Source organism: Astyanax mexicanus, chromosome 2 (genome assembly GCF_023375975.1).
Source record: "Astyanax mexicanus isolate ESR-SI-001 chromosome 2, AstMex3_surface, whole genome shotgun sequence".
NCBI classification, from domain to species: domain Eukaryota; kingdom Metazoa; phylum Chordata; class Actinopteri; order Characiformes; family Acestrorhamphidae; genus Astyanax; species Astyanax mexicanus.
Genome location: NC_064409.1, coordinates 64,491,715 through 64,513,240, shown reverse-complemented (window position 1 = coordinate 64,513,240; position 21,526 = coordinate 64,491,715). Strand labels below are relative to the sequence as shown.

Below are 21,526 nucleotides of genomic sequence, written 5' to 3'. Positions count from 1 at the left end.
TATCATAAATAAATAGAAAAGCAGTTTGTAATGAGCTATATTTACTATAACTTTGCCATGGTACAATGAATTATGCAATCCAAATCTAATAACGTACATCTACTGGAATATCACTGGGTACATGCCCTAAAATAGTGCTTCTTTTGTATTTTTACAGTTAAATATACATTGGGGCAGCACGGTTCGACAAGGTAGCAGAATTCGACAGAAACCGGCAATCTCTTGATCATAGTTTTTATTATATATTTCATGGGATAACTTGGGATGTCTGCTAGTGCATGCGTTTTCAATCTCAAATACAACACAATCTCCTTCCAAGACACCCTTCACAACAGCATGTATTGGACTCTCTCATAGGCCCCTGGCCTGGGCGGTGCTGCTGCTGCTGTGTATGCTGCTGCCGTGTGGAGCTGGGCGTGGGCTGCCTGCCTGCTACTCTGCCTGCAACACTCCTCAGCACTCGGGCGGAGGAGCAGCACATTGTTTGTGGCGGTCTGAGTCTCTCTCACTCTCACTCTCACACACACATACATACACACACAGAGAGCAACGACCACAGGCAGCACAGGACTTTCGACTGAACCCGCGCTGCTGCTGCTGCTGCTGCTGTTTGAGGGGTCTGTCTGTCGGACCGGGCGGGGGTTAGCGGAGAGGGCTGGCGGTTGAAGCACCTTCCTGTTTTGAAATTTCAGCGAAGCGTTAGCCTGAATCTAGTGGACCCAAAATCTCCGCGTCCGTGTGTCTGCTGGAGTCTGGAGCTCTGCTTGTTGTAAGTAGGACATTTTCTGAACATAAATAACGCTAAATAATTCACATTTAACGCCGCGAGCCCACGGCTTGCAGAGATTTGAGTTTAGGCGTGATTTAACGGAGAGTAACGGCTGTTTTTGACTCTCCTCGCACGCTAAACGTTAGTCAAACAATTTAAACGCTATGTTAGCTGACGTTTACCGTGTTTAATCGTGTCTACTCGTGTCCTTCACAGTAATAACAGACCCATAGGTTTATGCTACATGTCGCTGTGTGTGTATAACTGTTACATGTAGATGGATAGCTAGGTTAGCGCTAAGCTAGCGGCAGGTTCGTTAACCTAAACCTAGCTAAAGCAACAGGCAGGCAGGCAGAGCCAACAGCCACTGTACAGCAGCTGTAATAAACCCAGCACACACTGCGGATTCTCCTCATTAAAGATTCTGATTTATACAGGCTGTATTAATGTATTAGAGCAGGCAGAGTGTATTAGTGAAGTTTGGGCTGCTCCATGTGACAGCTGGGAGTGGGCTTCTTCACAGACAGACAGACAGACAGTCAGTCAGTCAGAGAGGAGAGGAGACGCCCCACCATACTGGAGTAAAGAGGAGGGAGTGTATGTAGTGCGGAAGCTGCTGCCGCTGCTGCATACCACTACAGTCTTCTTCATACACACACCAGAGCTGCTGCTGCTGGAGATGGTGGTGGTTGTGGAGGTTTCTTCCTTGAGCAGTTCAGTCAGGCAGATGTTTCTGAGAGACACACTCTAGCTATATAATATGCAACTATTACAGATTGGAAGGTCGGTTCTCAGACTCAGATCAAGCCTAAACCAGTACCATTAATTTGGAGTGTAATGGTAAAATTCTCGTTAATTATGGTCTTTAGAACCTGGACATCTCAAGACCTTTACCTACAGAGCTCTGCAGAGCTCAGGTTTCCACAGCCTAGCTAACATCTATGTGTTCACCAGGGCTGTATGTTGGCAAGAACCTGGTGAAACTGGGGTGCGACTCAATATACTGCGTAGAGCTGGAAAATAAATCATACATCATTAAATCATATTTATTTTTATCATATTGGCAATATGCATACAGACACAAGTGTACATTTTGTTACAGAGAATGTAAGGATGTAAAGCTTTAAAAATGAGTCACTTTACTATGCATGAAATAATATTTGAATAGCAGAATAGCATATCTGCCACTGCTGATGCCTTTTGTCTATGTATCAAAATATAAAAGTCTTTAAATAGTGTGATATAATATTTTTATCATGTCACCAAGCTCTGTCATTGCATTATTATTGCCTGACGCACCAAGGGTGGTGGATGAAAAACTATGTATTGTGATGTTCATTTTACCATATTGTCCAGCCTTAATATTAAAATTTTCCGGAAACCACAAAAAAGCCCATACAATATTATATAAATAAGTAAAAGTAATTTTTTTATCCAGTTAGATATATTAAGGTGATGTGAAGATTTTTAAGAGGGTGAGATTTAGTATTATTGATACACATTGCAAGTTTTATACTTACTGGAGCCTGACACTTTAAATATACATTTATGACGTTTGGATTACCATATTTTCTAATCGAGAGTTACTCTGTTTGAACTTGTTACATGGGTAGAAAAATGTAGTAAGTGTTGTAGAGGAGTTTTGCCCAGTCACTCTTAATAGTCATATAGGTACAATGGTGTGCTTATCTGGATTGGGAATCGACCCCTAGTCTGCCAAAAGGGAGGTGGTGATGTCACCCATTACGCTACGTCATACCCTGACTGATAAAGAGTGCCAATAGCACACGCTACACGCTTTGTTAATGCTGGGTGATATGAACTCATAATACACATATCATGATTGAACATTTTACATTGACTACATTACTTGACTGATTATATCACAGACATGACTGATATGATTTGATTTGATATGATATGATATGATTCTTTGGTACACTGCTTGAGTTGCTCCATTGGCTTAGTATTTGGTTTCGCCTCAATGTTGCTTACATGTTGTAGACTAGATTGGGCAGAGTCACATTGCTACACACTGAGTAGAATATTTTTAAGGGCATAGTACATGAACAGAAAAAAATATTAACAGTATAAAAAATGATATAACCAGTATGATCAAGAACAGTTAGAAATTGTTTCAGTATTTCCACTAAGATATCTGGCTGTGACCTGCTTCTAAACATGTGTACTAGATCTTTAGATCATAATCTTCTGAGTGTGAGATTAGCTGATCTTAAAAACATAGCCTGAAGGTGTATGTGCACACTTTGAGTCGTAACAAAAACAAGGCGGATCTGCTTATTTAAAAGAACTGGATAACTCGCATGCTTTTAAACTCTTTACCATCCTGTCAGAGGCCACATCCCATGTAATGCTGGCTATTTAGACGGGCCTCCACACAGTGTATTGTTTTTGTGGAGGGCAGCAGTTTCATAGGCCTTATGTAATGGCACAGGCATCAGTAGCATGGGTTATTTTTATAGAGGCAGTCTCTAACCGTGCTGCAGTTTAACAGCTTCTGTAATGTACTATTAATTGCCCCTTCTTAATAACATATTTTTGAGATCAAGCTAATGCCCCGTAATGTAGAGCTCTCAATGTAGGGCACAGCCTTGTAGTATTGGACTGCAGAGGTCTGTGTTATTTTGAGGGATGATGTCTACCCTGCCTCTCTGATGGCTCCACAGTGTTTGATTCCATCTCCTCCCTGGAGAGATTCCTTTTACTATCTTCACTCCATTGAAAATCAATTATCACTGTAGGAGGCTAAGAGCTTAGCCGGGATGGATCCTTTAGCCAATAGACTGGGTTATAACGGGTCTATGAAAAGAGAGATTTTCTGTCTGTTTTTCTTTTTTTCAGTCTGTAAGGTTGCTTTTTGTTTTCCATCGCAGCTTCAATAATGTTATATAATGTTTTATTTATGATTTTCAGGCTTGATAGGAATGTTCTACTCCTAGATGTCCATCAGTTAGAGATAAAGTGGTATGGTTCTGTCTCTATTCAGGATTGGGTTAAAGTCTGAATATTTGATGTGTTCAAATAAAATCTTCATTGCTTTAAATAAGCACAAATATTGGACTGTTTAGGGATGCAAAACAGATTATCTTTGTTAAAATACAATTCAAAACAATCAAAAATAGATAGGATACACACAGATTTTTAGTGAATCTTTACTGTGTTTTGATTACTGACCCTTGAAACAGATTGAGTTGTATTGACTGTATTGAAAATTGTTATTCGTTTAGACAAACTAGATCATAAGCATAATAGTCTTGGTGCTTTTTGTTTTATATGCGAAAAATATTCTTTTAAAGTTATCATCAGATCAGCCTTTTTACTCTGAACAATGAAACTAATCCTAAAATATTGCAATGCGCCCAGTCACAGTCTTTGTCTCGCTTGCTCTCACACACACACACACACACACACACACACACTCTGGCCTCGTTGCCCTTGTGGTTGTAAGTAAAGTGCAGCCGTTGGACTTGTATGTGGACTCTCCCACTTACAGTCGGTGTGCTGTCATGTAAGATTACCCTCAGGGTCCAGGGGGGCTATAGAGTTACAAAATGAGCTGTTCATTTACCCAGATCATTGTGACAGGCTATATGCAGCCCCTGGCACTGGCATGGTGCAGTAGCAGAGCTGAAGGACTGGGTGGATTTAGTTGTTGTCCCACTTGTCGTTGTAGTTCTTTAGCTTTAGCATCTGTGTCAAAGGCTGAGACTAACGACTAGACAAAACGCCCGGAGCTGATTTTCCATCACTCTGGTGTTATTTTTTAACCTGATCTCTATGTGCTGCACCTGTAGTTAATTTTCATGAAGAATAATTTCTGTGTGTTTCCCTTTTCTGAGGAAAAAAACTGGAAAACGATTGAGTTGACACACTTCAAATTAAAGCCTGTGGGCATATGCTTACATTTTTGTATATCTGACAATTCCATTAAAAATCAAACCTGTATCTATGTGCATCTATGTATTACAGATACTGCATTATCACTATTAAAATACTGAAATCATCAATCAATCAATTTTAGCATTTGATGTTTAGATTTTTTCCAGCAGCTAGTCCCAGACACAGATTGGTGGTGCTTAGAGGGCTCATTATCTTTCTGAAAGCAGTCTGTGCTCAGTAACTAATTATAAGAGAGGGACAGACACTAGGGATCATTCGATGGGCTCACAAGTCCTCTCTCAGCGCTACTATCAGCAGACAAAACGCCCCATAAGAAGCAGTTCTGGCGACTGAGAGTGAACACATTCGTTTCCATCTGTTTGCTTGTATTATTAATCCTCTCTGCTGATACTGACCTGCTTTGGTTGAGATGTGTGGGTTATAATGACTGCTTGTTTTAGAGAAGGCAACTTCTAGCCTAAATGTAAAGCTTTTGAGAAGCAGTTGGCTGTCAAATCTTTGTAAAACAAGCTATTCTTAATAAAGCAGATCAAGTTTACCAGCAGTGCTCATCTGATCAATGAATTTACTGATTAAAATGTTAATAGACTGGGGGAATTATTTATATTTGCCAGCAGTAACAACAAATAACTAGAGATGGGACTGATCCGATACAGTATTGATATCGTGGCCAATATTGACCTAATTTAACGTATCATATATCAGGTGACAGCAGCCGATCCACTTACCGATCCATATTCCAGTCCGCAGCTTGAGCTGGACAATAAACCTGCCGTAACATTAACACGAAACGCATCAGTGATCAGGATTCCAGTTCCACAGTTTACCCTGAACCCCCAGCAGCTTCAGTCTGCGACTGACTGAGTAAAAATGACAATTATCTGGAGATTTTTCACTCTGGAAACGGCAAACAGCAGAACGGCTACATGTAAGATTTGTAAAGTCAGAGTCCGAGGCTGAACAGATTAAAACCAGCAGTCTGTTAGCCTAGCTAGCATTGGACCGACAGCTGCATTCTGGTGTTGTGAGGGTATTAACTACAGACTGGAGTAAACTATAGTCATAATTCACATATCCTATAAAACCACAGGCTCTACAAACACTAACCAGCACAAACGCACCCATCTGTTGGTAAAAACAGTGATTCATTTAGTTCAGAAATACAGTTCGCATCGCCAGTTAGCCATTAAGATCTGCAGTCTGTTAGCCTAGCATTCAACCAATTCTAACCAGCACTAGGAAATCAATCTGTTATTAAAAGCAGTGATTAATTCAGCTCCGAAATACAGGTGGAGTTGCCGGTTAGCCGTTAGCCATTGCAGCTAACCCACTGCGCTACATGTCAAAATAAAAGTCTTATGCGCAACCAGTGCAAAAAAATTTGTTTTAATCCCTGTATTTAATATTTAACATATTTAATATATTTTTTTATATTAAATAAAAATAAAATATTTTATTTCAAAGAAAACTATTGTGTTTTGCTATATAAAGTGTGTTAAATAAATGACTTTGGAATGCATTTACATTCAATGCATTTGTGTATACTCTTGAAAAGGCTGTGTGGTCTGTTTCAGCCTCATTATGTAACCTTAATCATAATACTAAAAACAAACTAAAAGAGGCCTTTTTTACCTTTTATCGGTTTCTGCAGTTTTATATCAAAATCAAATCGGAGCTGAAATAAGTGGATTGTCCCATCACTACAAATAACATTAACAAATACGTCACAATTTGTTTTTAGTTGGTCATTTTTTATTTGTATTGTTAAATTACGTAATAGCACACACATAAACCCCCTTTAAAATAATCGATCATTTAGATGTTAGGTTAATAAACTATTCAAATAAATCTAAAAAATAAAAATAATAATAATAATCTGTAAGTGTGAAACCAAATGTGTTGAGGGACAATACTTCCACAGTGAAATGAATGGCTATTGTCTATAGTTTGTTAGTTTTTTTGCAGTTAAAAAAAGTACACTTTAATTAAATAAAATGTTTTCTTCCTTTTTTTACAATCTATTCACCATATTAGTTGTTATAAAATGAAATTTAAAAAATGTTAGATTTTTTGTGCTGCATCTTTGAATTGCATAACTTAGTTTGGTTCAGACATTTATTTGCCGTGTTTAATTATTAGCAATAATACCATTTTCTTTGACAAGCTATTTGCAATATTACTTGTTCTAAAATAAAATTCAGCAATAAATAAATAAACATATCATCTTTGAATGCTATACTTTAGTGAGGATTAAATATTATTGTTAAAGGGATCACAATATTTTACTAATTAATAAACATATATAGGGAATGAAAGAATACTTTTCCACATGCATTAGCAAGAAGGACAATTCCATAGCCTTAAAACATGGAGTTCCCCTGTACAGGTGAAAAGTGAAAGTAGACTAGTGGGGGGTTTTCAGAGTGCATATATGCCCATTGACAAGCCTTTGTCCTACCATGTGTCTACCCAATCTGTTAATGTGATTCTTCCTTCTTCCTGTAGCATGCCTCCATGGTCCGGCATGTGTGTAGAGTCTCATGTGTTGGAACACATTCTCATGTGTTCAGGCTTGGGGTGGAGTCTGCTGTATACCAGGTTAAAGAAAGAGAGAGTTAAAGAAAGAGGGGTAAGATGACCTGGGGTTTTTGTTTATATTTACTGTATTTATCATCTAATGTGAAACCAAAATCATAGAAAAGCCTATTATTACAGAAAAGCCCTATTATACAAAAACAAACAAACATGCTTTTCATGATAGAAATTCCAAGCATAGCACTCAAACAGTTCTATGGCGACCAGTCAGGACAGAGCTTATTTACATAGTATTATCACAGTAACATAATTGTAATGGAGAAAGAGTCTTGTAACATTTAAATCCTGACTGTTTGGTGTATAAATCTATTTTAAATGCCTTATGAAGGCCTCAGGGAAAGTATACAAGAACAGTGTAAGATTTTGGATGTTTAAGTATGACCTGCAAGTCATAAACAAATGCAATATCACGTTCTGCCTCAAAGACCCACGTCAATGAACAGAGAACCCCAGCAGTACCTTGTTTAGAGGGTGGGGTTACCGATAGGCAGATGCATTAATGCTCATACTAGCTCATCCGCCAAGGCTGGGTGTGGCTCTGAATAGCCTGCAAACAGCGTCCAACAAGATGGTGTTTTTCGTCACACAGGGCTTCTTGCACAAAACAGCTGTGCTATTGTTAAAGGAGTAACTTACGAGAACTGCTAAACCATTTTTCCCATCTGTCCCTCATTTTGAAGAGTGATGCCACTATTGTGACTGCTTCTTACCCACTTCATTGTCATATTTGTTATCAACTCATCACCTACTACAAAGTGACCCTACAGGTCTGTGATGATGCACCGTCATTCCCAAATGCATGGAATGTCTTCTACCTGTGGTTTGAGGCACAGAAAGACTAGACAGAAAGAGAGACCACCCCACCTCCCATCAACCAAATACTCAGTCAGTTGATGTCAGAACTACTCTTTCCACTGCCTACTTTGGAGAGATGCTAAGAGAAGGTTCTGACCAACCTGCAGATGAGCTATCAGGGCTAGTCAATTGTTACATAGTGCTCCCAAACTGATTCTCGCACAATAAATCTTTACTTGAAGACCAGCTGTACTTACAATTTGGATCTGTTTCAGTTTGCTGGGCCTGAACAGCACCGTCTGGAAGTAGGAATTCGCCAACCCCACCTCCAGCACCACCATACTGAACACCAGGGTTCCACAGTCCCTGCCATAGACTGTGTATAGCTGCACAGAGCATCGTCTCTCAAAAGTGAAGCCATCACAGGTTGGGCGCCCCCTGCTGTTAGGTTGCAGAAAGCTGTGTAACTCCACCCATCCCCATAGGTTTCAGCAAAACAGAAAACTTTCAATCACGTTTTTTTCTAATATACTGTTATTCTACCTCCTTTATTTAAATGCAACAGCTAGTGTAACCTCTGCTTATATTGTCATTTTTTATATCCCCACAGAATTCATTTTTAAAATGTTATTCAGCTCTATTCAAAAAGGTGTGGTTATTGTAAAAGGGCTGGTTATGCGTGGGACCAGAGACTGTAAAAAAAGATGGACGCCGTGTCGCCGTTCCCATTCATTCAATGAAAATGAATCCAAAATCTTCCGCCATGTTGGCGATCCTGACACCCGATTCTGCGCAGTAGAGTCCAGAGGAGGGAGAAAGACTGTGGGGAGCAGCCTACTCATTTAAATAACCCCGCCCCTGAGGGCTGCCTCGCGGTCACAGACTGCAGAGCGGGGCGGAGCGGAGCTGACGGTCTGTTACTGGTCCCGCCCATAACCAGCCCTTTTACAATAACCACACCTTTTTTGAATAGAGCTGAATAACGTTTAAAAAAAACGAATTCTGTGGGGATATAAAAATTTGACAATATAAGCAGAGGTTACACTAGCTGTTGCATTTAAATAAAGGAGGTAGAATTACAGTATATTAGAAAAAAACGTGATTGAAAGTTGTCTGTTTTGCCATTGAAACCTATGGGAATGGGTGGGCTTTCTGAAACCGAACAGCAGGTGGCTTCACTTTTGAGAGACGATGCTCTGTCCAGCTATATACAGTCTATGCGTGGGACCAATAACAGACCGTCAGCTCTGCTCCGCTCTGCTCTGCAGCCTGTGACCTTGAGGCAGCCCTCAGGGGCGGGGTAATTTAAATGAGTAGGCTGTCTCTCCACAGTCTTTCTCCCGCCTCTGGTCTCTACTACGCAGACTCGGGTTTCAGGATCGCCAACATGGCGGAAGATTTTGGCTTCATTTTCTTTGAATGAATGGGAACGGCGACACAGCGTCCTTTTTTTTTTTTTTTTTTTACAGTCTCTGGTCCCTGCTGTTTACAGTGCTGACTAGGAGTATGCCCAAAAAACTTTTGGAGCCATAAAAGCATTGCTATTAACTGTGTTTACAATTTATTTGCATGCACTAGATATGCTGGTAGATGTTTTCCTTTTTTATTTTTTTTTTACTTTGTTTCACTATTATTTTTTGTACCAAATCAGTGTTTTAGTAAGTTTACATAATAGATAGATAGATAGATGATACTAATAAAACGTTAACATTTATTTTGTTGCATTTTAGGGCCATATCAGCCACCCTTGTATGTATGTGCTTACATAAGACTGAGCTGCAAAGCTCATCAAATTTGCTGATGATGCTACAGTAGTAAGTGAGTAGTGAGTATTGCAGCATTGACCCCTGACACTCAGTAATCACTTTTCATACGACAATAGAAAAATTGATAGACCACAAGATAATGGGCCTAATTTTGTTATTTAACAATTGTAATTAGCACATAACCTTTTAGATGACAGTAGAGCACTTTTTTGCCTCTGCTATGTGTTTCCCAGATTGGAAAGGGGATCAGATGATTTGACAGTTTGGATTTGTTGTAAAATAATATATAATATACACTTTAAGGTAGGAATCACAGGAGGTGATGTAATCTGTATGAAATGCACTCCCTTTTTGCATGGCAATTTAATATGTTGTCCTGAAAAGCTAGATTTGTATCTGTCTCTGACTGAGAGGAGTGATGCTGTTGCAGTTTTCTAAATCCCTGATTCCCCGGTCTCTGAGCATTATTCCCTGAAGTTTGGTAACCAAGGTATTTTGGCTGCAAGTGCTTGTTGTTACATTTGTTCTTCATTCTGTCAGGCAGCTTTTTGCATGTACGAGTTGTTGTCATCTCTGGCGCAGCACTGGTCCCTCTCACAGGGCTAACAATGGCAAATATACTTCTAATTATATGACAACACACCCTGAGATCAAGATAGGCTGTGTTCAAGGTCTGCTGGTTTCACTGTGCAGGATGTTGTGTTACTGCAGGTTTGTGTTGTGCTGAGGGGACTGTGTTTCTTCCACATCTTGTATCTGTATTTTGTGATTGCACTCCTTTTGCATTAGACTCCTGTAGTGCCAGTAAACCCAGTTTATTATTTTACTATTGAATACTCCCATGCTTGAATGGCATCTGAGTCATTTCATATCAGCTGATGTGTCCTGAAATGACCTCACTGCAATCACTGTCAAACTCAGAGTCATTACTCAGTGCAGGTGCTGACATCAAACTACTGCAGAAGTTTGGGCATTAAGTTGGGTATAATTCATCGTTTAATTTTAGACTTTCAGTTTTGTTGTTACACTCGTCTGTGTTTTCCAGAGGTAGGTCAGAGGTAGATGATGGTGTGTCTGATATAATAACCACTACCCAAGCCAGTTAACAAGTGGAGGATCAGAACAAATGTCTGTTTAGGTCATTTTGTTTTATACAGTGATATTAATTTAATGTAGTAATTTTTTAAAAATCACTAAGAAGTCAATAATTTAACATATAATAAGATGAATAATAATGAACTCTTATGTATTGCGTTTAAGTAAAAAAATAAAATTTGGGCAAATATCTTAGTATATGGGAAAAAGTTGCAGCAGCTATTGAAATTTGCATGTCCTGCAATGCGACTGTCAGATTACTCAATTCTTATGACAAAATTATCTATTTTGTTGCTGTAATTGGTAGTTATGTGTTGGACATTGAATGTATTTAAATTACAAATAATGGTGCTTTGATAGTGTCTACATATTACTTAAAATTAATTTATTTTAGAATTTAAAAAATGCAGTTGCCTGTGAGATCTGTGAATCTATAATTTATTAACATTATGGATAAACTCACTTTTTTTAAGCTATGTTTAAAATTGAGCTCCATAGATGTGTGCTTGTGCAAGCTCAGAAAGCATATGGGCTAGGCACATTAAAAAAAAACATTCAGTGCACCACTTACTACATAATAGATATATGTAATGGTATTAAGCCAAAACATCTTATTACCATTTTTGGTAAGTATTGTTGTGCCCTGACTGAACAGTATAAAAGTACAATACAGCTGTCGGTATCATCTGGGCAATGCAACTGTAAGTTTGTCTATGCTGACAGTATGCTGAATTCTTGTGTGTATATTTCTATCACTTACACCAACTATACTTGCATGACCCATTTTAAATTGCACTTTATGTGTATATTAATTAATTCTCTATGATTAGGATGAGTGTAGCAAGATGTGTGTTTTCAGTAATAGAAAACTGGAACAGTAAATGGTTGGGGTGCAGTGTGGCTCTGCTGGGCTGAAATGAATCCCATAATAAAAGGGTTCTGATTTATGTTCCTGACTGTGCTTTTAATGTTCCATTCCTTAACATAGGAGCATAAGATCAGGAGAGGCGATGAAGGGTGCATCTGGTTTGTATAAAACAGGCTGAGTTTTTGACCCTTACAGACAGCTGAGGACACCATCACAATGTTGATTTATACACATATTCAGAGACAATACTGATAATCTAAAAACACTTGCTGATGTATGCACAATATTAATTTTCTGATGTACTCTTAGCATCATTTGCTGGTCAATGTTTGCTGTATTTCTTTATCTTTAAATCATTTGCTTTGGAATCCTGCAGGTCTGAGCAGTTGAGGAGCAACAGAGAGAATGACCGAGTACAAGCTGGTGGTGGTGGGAGCTGGAGGCGTGGGCAAGAGCGCTCTCACCATCCAACTCATCCAGAACCACTTCGTGGATGAATATGACCCTACCATAGAGGTAAAGTGTGAGTGTGGGTGTATGCATATGTGCCATATAGATGGGCATGTAGTTTAAAATCTTTTGTTAACTTAATCTCTGCTGTTGTGGAGGTGGTGGTGTCCAAACAAAATGTGTAGTTTTTTTTAAAAGTCCTCTAATCAGTAGGTGACACCATAACTGAAGGAAGTAGAGGTGCTGGGTGCTGCAGCACCTATGGTGACACAAGTATGACTTGAAAATATCAGTAACTGTAATCGTTGTGTCAACAATTTGGAGGAAAATGGGGTGTAGATGAAAGCAGTGGGTGGCTCGATTGGTAGCTTGCTGGATTAGCATCTGTGTTAACCGGCCACACTGATAAAAATCGTGGTGGTGTGATTGGCCACGAAGATACTCACATCAGACACATTTGGGGCGACATGCGGAACATCAGTGAAAGCACAGGGGTAGCTTATGCTAGCACAATGCATGGACATTTTCAATGCATGTGATATTATCGTAAACAATATATATAGCACATCTCAACCTAATAGTAGGTGTCTGATGTATGAGACACCAGGTTATGTGGGTGTTTAACATTGCTTGATACACTGTGGACATGTGCAGTGGGTGCTAATGATTAGCAGTGACTCGCATCATCTGGCTAGAATTGTCCATCCACACAGATATTTGACAGAAATCACATTCAGATTCATATTTAATGAGGGAGGTCACACTTCCATATCTTTGGGACCTTAGGGAATTTGAGTGTGGCTTGATTATTGGAGCCAGACAGGCTGGTTTGAGTATTTCCATAGCAGCTGATCTTCTGGGAATTTCTTCACAGCAGTCTCTAGTGAGCAATAAAGACAAACATCCAGTGATTGTCAGTTTTGCAGACAGAAATGCCTTGTTGATAAGAGAGGTCAACAGACAATGACCTAACTGGTTTGAGCTGACAGAAAGGCTACAGAAACTTGGATTACCACACTGTACAACTGTGCAGAACAGAAAAAGCTTATCAGAATAGGTACTTCTGTCAGCCAAGACCACAAAGCTGAGGCTGCAGTGAGCACAGATTCACAGATGGTAAAGTCAGATTTTGGTATTCTGGTGGATTTTGGCATAAATCCATAGACCCAACCATCCTTGTGTTTATATTCCAGGCTGGTGGATGTACTGTAATGGTTTGGGCAATGTTCTCTTTACACACGTTATGCCCATTAATACCAGTCAGTCATCCCTTTTCAACCACAATTTACCCATCTTCTAACATGATGATGCACCATGTTATAAAGAATAAGCCATCTCAAACTTGTTTCATCAGCATGACAATGAGTTCAGTGTTCTTCAGTGGTCTTCCCAGTCACATTTTAAGTCGATAGATCTCCATATGAGACAAGTTCAGCTGCCATGAAATGACCTTAATTTCTTTCAATAGCAGAGAAATGTGTGTTTTGTTCTCTCAATTATTTCACTGCGTTAGACTCTTATGTCTTATGCTGTCACAGGAACTTTATGGTATATATTTACTATATACAGTAGCTTGGGCCAGCGATTGCTCTCAGAGACATAGGGCGGGGTTTGTGAGAGTATGTGTGAGCGTGTGTGTGCATGTCCGCATGTCCGTGTCTTTCTGCCCTCTCTTTTCTCCTTTCCCACCACGCCTGCCTCTGGACAAACAATGTCCTTTTCATAGCTGCTCTCAGTGCACTAACATTCAAGACCACTGGCCTGCATGTTTGTGTGCAGTGGGCCCTTCTGTCAAATGAAAACTGCCCTACAGTGATTACCTTTTATTCTGTCTTTCTTTTAACTGTTATTTTTCTATAAATAGATTAGCTAATATTACCAAATTTATTATAAATGATCTTCATGGCTAACAGCTAACATATTGATCAGAACTGTTAATTACCAACTTATTTGATCTGGATTAAGCTGGCTCATATTGTGTTTCAGGGCTTTCCCATGAAGGTTTGTCCAGACTTTGATCTTAAGCATCATATCTGGAATACTGAATATTGTCTCAGTGATGGATTGTCATGATGTTGACTGTTCTAGCTTCAGGGCATTTCTGCATTTTATTTTTTCAGGACTCGTACAGGAAGCAGGTGGTGATTGATGGAGAGACATGTCTACTGGACATCCTGGACACAGCAGGTCAGGAGGAGTACAGCGCCATGAGGGACCAGTACATGAGGACAGGAGAGGGTTTCCTCTGTGTCTTTGCCATCAATAACACCAAGTCTTTCGAAGACATTCATCAGTACAGGTCTGTTTTTCATTCCTAAATCACATATTTCATTGAGGAATTGAAAAAAAGTCATTTTATGCTGTTATTAAAGCTCTGTTTCATAGAAACTAGCCAATATGGTAATATATAGTATTATCATATATAGTAAAGCAGCTTATTTGAGATGACTAAAATCAACATTGTTACTCATACAGTTTGCCTTATGCCTAATGTGTTACTTGTTATCTACACTGACATGCCAAAAGTCATGGGATAGTAGTATGTAACTTGGTCAATAAGTGTTTTTATCAGAAAGGCTTGCGAATGCCCACACTTGTATATGTTGTCGTCTTATAAGTGTGGCTGAACCCTGGCCTATGTGCTCATGGCAAGGTGACATGAATTATCTGAATTCGAATGAGATTCTTAGTGGGTGCCAGATGGATGAGACATTTTATTTCTAAGCTGTGCAGATATTTTTACCATTTCTTCATCAACATGTTGTTCCCGGAATTCATCTTAGAAGATATTACCACCAACAGTGGACAGTGCTGTAGGTGGTAATTATTGTGACTAGTGGTGTCGGGCGTATTGTCCAGGTGAACCGAAAATTGACTTATAGACATTTAATGATACATCCCACACTCATATCATGCCAGTCAGTGCAGCATTTCTTTTTAGCTTTAATGGGACATGGGAAAAAGTCATGGGACACAATACTAGTTCCTTTCTACAATAATGGTACATTAACTTCAAAACTCCAGTGAAAACCAAAGAACATACCAAGCATGCATTGGCTGCTAGACTACTTTTGGTGTAAAGTATGAATGCACTAGTGTCTCAAACCTCTATGCAAATGAAGATCTGTATTGTGTTTCAGTCATTTTCATAGATTGCAACACACAAATTCAGATGAAGAACACAACACATATCAGGTCCATTTCTGGTGCTTCTATTGTGGCTAAAGGAAATATGGCCTCAGAGTGGAAGATTACTGTAAGCTGCCAATGAAATCGATCCAAATTCAATTAGAGAGCAGGCGGGAGCGTGGAAAGGAGATAGCAAGCACTCAAGGACATAAAAGGGGAACTGAAAAAGGGGATAAATGAATTATCCTCTGTTTGTTATTTATGGGCAGTGCTCTCTAGATAGTGACCGTTGTTTTGGTTTGGTGGAGTATAATAATTTATATATACAATAGGCACAGCATCGGTTTGTCTTATATAAGCAAATCTTAAAGTGTAATTTAAATCATGATCTAAATCTTAGTCATGATTAGTTCAGGGCCATCTGTGTTTTAATTTGAGTTAAAATATATACATACAATGATAAAAAAATGTCTATGCCCTAATAACAAAAAAAATAAAATAAATAAAAATAAAAATGTAATTTTACATTAATAATTTTTTTTCATAGCTAATTGCAAAAAACAGACACATTCTGACACATTCTGTTGCTTTACTATTGTATTTGGTTCGTATTTGTGTTTGTAGGTAAATGAGTAGATTTTTTTTCTCATTTGAATTTATTGAAAAATAAGTTTTAGTGTGCAGAAAAGAATCATGCCATATTTACATGCATATGTATAAAAAAAAACACAAAGCAGTATTGTAACTGTAGAAAAGAGAGAGTGCAACCTTTCTCGAAAGTGAAGCCACCATAGGTCTAATACATAACTAAAAACCTATGTACTTAATTTTGTAGCTAAATAATAAATATTATTAAAGTTAAACAAAACACATCTTGATTTTAAAGAGTTAAACCCAAGTTTCACCTCCCAGAGGTTATACACTTTTAGTTGCTGTCAGTGTAATTAAATTGGCACTGTCTGCCAATTTTCCACGAACACACACACACACACACACACACACACACACACACAGAAACAATACACACTGTACAGTGGCATCGTCTTACACCTATGCCCCTCACAGCCAGCACAGACAACTGGCAGAGCTCTGATTAACACCCAGAAAAGTGAGCCACTGTGCTGGATTGAGCTACTGTGAGCTTTTGTGCACCTGCACATCTTTTTACCATGAATTTGCAAAACATTACATGCTGCACAATAGAATCCTGATTAATATTATTCTGTCTTTGACCAATGAACCGTCTCACTTTGTTTTCCTTTTCACAGAGAACAGATCAAACGGGTAAAGGACTCGGACGATGTGCCGATGGTGCTCGTGGGTAATAAATGTGACCTCCCAGCTCGCACGGTGGACACGAGGCAAGCGCAGGAGCTAGCACGCAGCTACGGCATTCCATACATTGAAACCTCAGCCAAGACTAGACAAGTAAGCAGCGCAGAAAAGGCACACTGCAGGCTTTTACATTCACACATACTGTGAAGTGTACTGTGAAGTGACCTTGTCCTGTCACTTCTTTACATGAACATACACACAGTGGGAATGATGTGAGTGTGAGATGAGAGCATTGTATAACACTGCAGGTGATGGTGACTCATTAGTAGTCTGAAGATTGCAGAGGAATGACGTCATTCCAGTGTTCATCATCCAGCACTGATCGAGTATTAATAACAAGCACAGAAATGTTCTAGGATTAAACCTACAGATATGTTTATATATTTATATATAGTGAAATAATATTGTTTATAGTTATCATAGAACACCTAGTTTAGAAGATCAGTTCTTAATAATGTTAAATCAAATGAGCTGCTGGTGGAATTTAACAAATCCAGGGAAAAACTTCAAACTTTGCTCATAAAAGTAATAATTAATAATTAATCATTTAGTTTATGGCACATTTAAGGACAATTGCATACTTATTTTCACTTAAAAAAAGGAGTAGGGGACACAAGCTTAATATAACTCAGCTGTATCATTGGAAAATGTTACAAGAAACTGCCCTCTTAAGAAGTTCTGCAGTTAACTGTGTATACAATACAAAGCATGGTGGACAGGGCATAATCCTGAGGTGAACTCGTATAGAGCTGGACCTATGTCATTTCACCAACCTCCTGGATTTATTTCTGGAAATTTAGACAATAAGGCTGCATCTGATTAAAAAGATTATGTGCTAATTTTTTGTTCATGGAAATTACATACATATTGGATATCATGTAAATAGAAATAAATGGATGGATTAAGTGCTTAGGTGCCTATAATATCAATAATTGCAATATTACAGCAGCACATGATGTCAGATGTCAGGACAGAAACTATTCAGGACTATTTAAATATATAATAAAAGGAAAATGGTTCCATAGTATGAGTGACATTAAAAAAAATAGTAACTAATTAGCGATCTTGCAGTAAACAGGTTGTGCTGTGCTTGGTAACAGGGTTATTGCACATAGTAGAGCAGTAAGGCATTTTAGGAAATTACAGATCAAATCTGTTCAGCTTAGTGGATCTTAGTAAATAGTGAATTTTGAACAGTATTAATGTGAAAAGCTCATAACTCTGGTTATGAGAAGTGAAAACAGGAAAATGGCAGGTCCAGACTGGCAGTGAAAGTAACTAAAAATAAAGTGTAACTCATTGAAGAGAATCTCAACCTCTGGCCAATCAATCCTAACCTTCCTTTTGGTGTCCGGCTATTCCACAGTGTGGTGTCAAGTACATGTGCGTGTTTGTCAGGTTGTCCACACAAACATGATTGAACTGTAACTTCAGCTTAATATATAATCTTGCAATCTTCCATTTCCAAAGAAAACATCTCCAGCTTCACTTCCTGCTATTCTGAATCACACAGAACGCTTTATTCCAACCATCAGGAAGTTGTGTAGATAATTTCACCGTGTGAAAGAGAGCAGACACTTTTGTGCAGATTCTTATCACATCAGATGGGTCTTTATCTGTGTTTAAGAGTGTCTGAGGTTCTGCTGGTTGAATTTCCTGTCTGTGGAGGTTAATGGGTGTATGTGCTGCACTGTGACCTGGTGTGAAAGGTAATGTTATGTGTACTGTGCTCCACAGGGTGTTGAAGATGCCTTCTACACACTAGTACGAGAAATCAGACAGCACAAACTGAGGAAGCTCAATCCTCCTGATGAAAGTGGACAGGACTGCATGAACTGCCGCTGTGTGGTGTCGTGACTTAAGGTGCTTAACATTACACATTACAACACGCACAAAATCATACAAGCTATTATTAGGCATCAAGCTCTAACATCCTGGAATAGACCTCTCAAAGCAATGCTAAAGTGATAGCTTGCCTGTCTTTTTCTGTCTATATACAGCTCAGGAAAAAAATAGACCACTTAAAAAGAATGAGTTTCTTTGATTTGATTGATCACAAGCCATCAAATCAAGCTGAACATATACATACCTATAAATAGCAAAATCAGAGAAACTGATAGAAAATAAAGTGGTCTCTTTTTTCCAGATCTGTATATGAATGTCTTTTCTTCTCATACATGAACAAATTCAAATCTGTGGTCTGATCATTTCTGCAGTTTGAATAGGAAATGGTATTTACTGCCTCCCCTACTGTAAATGAAGGAAGTGTGAAACAACAGATAAGAAAGATAAGAATCACAGGAAACTGCAATATCTTTGGTTGTCTGTGTCCCACGGACAATAGTGCTGAGATCTGCTTATATTTTTCCTTTGTAGTCCTTGTAGATGCAGTTATTGCAGGCCAGAGCAGCTACTGTTTGATCAGTCTTTGATACATCTCAGAATTGTGTGATCTTCTTAGTGTCTAAATATATCCAACACAAGAACCTTATACCAACTGTGAATCATGCTAGTGGTAGTGCGATTGGGGCTGGATGCTTTTATACTATTTAGGGAGCTATGAATTTTCCCTGTAGTACAGAAAGGTCATTCAACAACACTGTATGGACAAAAGTATTGGGACGCTCCTCATTCCATGTTTTATCTGAAATTAAGGGTCAGAAATGTTTTCTTTTCTTTTGTCGAAGTATCTGTCTCTACTGTTGATTGAGGGCTTTCTATTAGATACTAGTGTATGCATGTCAGACATAAAATGTCCTAACTTATTAACTGCATCTGCAGTCAGTGATAAATCATGTTCATTTGATTATTATATAATTATATATATATATTATTATATAATCAACAATAGTTACTCTTCTATAGGGAGTTGACAAACTGGCTGTGTGTATTCACGCACCCCGATCAGCACTGGGTGCAATTTAAAAAAGTAGAAGGTATGTCCGCAAATATTTGAACAAATAGTACAGTAGATCAACCATTTGTGTGAGGAATATTGGCATTTTTTATTCTTGATTCTGAAACACTAGTTTCTTAGCCTCAAAGCTTGTCTTTTTTTTAAAGCTTCCTTTTTATTCCTTTTCTCTTCAGGTGACCTATAAGGGTTGAAAAGTGGACCTATGGCTCCACACGGCAGAGTGAACCACAGAAGGAGGATTACAAACCGAAAATCACAGCTGGAGATCAAAAAGGCAAACACAAACTGGCTAAACTGACTGCAAAAGAAACATTTTGGGGGAGATGTTGCCTTGCTGTGACTACGGTGACCCCCTCTGGCTGTTCATATCTGCCCAACAGAATACCACTAATGACTTGTATTGGTTTTCCTATTCTTTAACTCCAGTGTGCTAATACTGGGCAGCTCCTTGGATTTCATCTAATTTATTATACTCATGTCTCAACACTGGCTTTTACATGGACATCAGGCCTCTCGTGACCTATTTCACATAAACAAACCTCAGATTCTAAGGACTGGACACTAGTGACATCATCCCAGGCACCCCGCGCCCATCTGCTGCTGTCCGAGGAAGGCATACAGGTCTATAAATGAGAGTGCTGCCGACTGAAAAGAGAAAGAAGCAACGTCCCACACAGGAGTTACTCTTCTCTCGACTGTTCAGCCATATTTGTTTTGCTTAACTTGCCGTCGTTTTAACATGTTACGTTTGTGGTTTGGGGGTTTGTGGCGATAACCATTGGGACTGTGTGTGCTCTGGTACATCACTGGAGACTGTATGTGTGACCATTTATGTGTATGTGTTTTACAGCAGAAACTGATTGGGAAAGAGCTTAAAAGGCTGACTGAGTTTCCAATTGTTCTAAATATTGGATTCCAATTTTAAAAAAGGTTTTATTGACCCACTTGTTTTGTTAAAGATATACAGAGCTACAGATCATTGCGATTTACAAAAAATATAATAAATGATTGTGTGTGAAAATGCATTGAACAAATATGTACACGATTTAATACTGTACTGGAAAAATCAATTCACTGACAGCTGACATTAAAAATAGATTTTTCAAAACTATATGAAAACAAATGTCCTGAAACTAAATTTGTGATGCTGTTTGAAGGCTACATTTTTGTTTTAAGAATTGGGGAGAGGGGGGGTAAGGAAAATATTGAGTGTAATATCTAGTAATTTATTTTAAAAACAAAATATGGTAATAAAATGAACCGGTTTACAGTAAGCCATTCACTCTTGTATAGTAAGGGTCTCTGAGGTGCAGCGCCATCTACTGTTTTATTTTTTTACTGTTCTATTCAATCTGACCACAACTGTACAAATTGTACAGTACAAAACTGTACTGTAGACCACTTCACTAGAAAAGATTTAAAATGTATTTTATAATAATTATATAATTACAATTTGATAGAGTAAACGTTTTAGAAATAATCAAATCAATTTAGATTTGCTCATTTATTGGTTTTGGTATGTAATTGGTTCAACAACAAGCTCAACTGTAGCATATTAAGGGGCAGAGAGGGGGGAGTTGTCATAGTTTCTTGGGAAGTCTGGTAAATTCATATGAAACAGTTACTTCAGTACACTGTTTTTACACTTTTTTTTATCATTATTAAGTCATTAAGAATAATTTCTTCTTTACAGTGTCAGCCTGGCAAAATGCAATGTTCTTTGTTGTGTGAACCAGAAAAGCTTTCCAACTTTTAATAAATAAAAAAACTGCATCTAAATATACATGATTAGTGGAAAAAAGGCAGTTTCAAGAATGCCAGCATTACATTTGACCTTAATTTACCGGCAGAACATTCATTTCATTCAGTTCATTTAAATAAAATGA

The 21,526-nt window shown here is 38.4% G+C and overlaps 1 protein-coding gene across 1 annotated transcript; it reads left to right on the top strand.

The window, feature by feature from the left end:
- Positions 1–389: 389 nt before the first annotated feature.
- On the top strand, positions 390–20,751 carry hrasa (HRas proto-oncogene, GTPase a). The gene is made up of 6 exons (XM_007228055.4): positions 390–769; positions 12,186–12,325; positions 14,380–14,558; positions 16,657–16,816; positions 18,461–18,586; positions 19,814–20,751. Exons 2-5 carry the CDS (start codon positions 12,215–12,217, stop codon positions 18,578–18,580), a joined length of 570 nt encoding a protein of 189 aa, XP_007228117.1. The 5' UTR covers positions 390–769; positions 12,186–12,214; the 3' UTR covers positions 18,581–18,586; positions 19,814–20,751.
- The last annotated feature ends 775 nt before the right edge of the window (positions 20,752–21,526 follow it).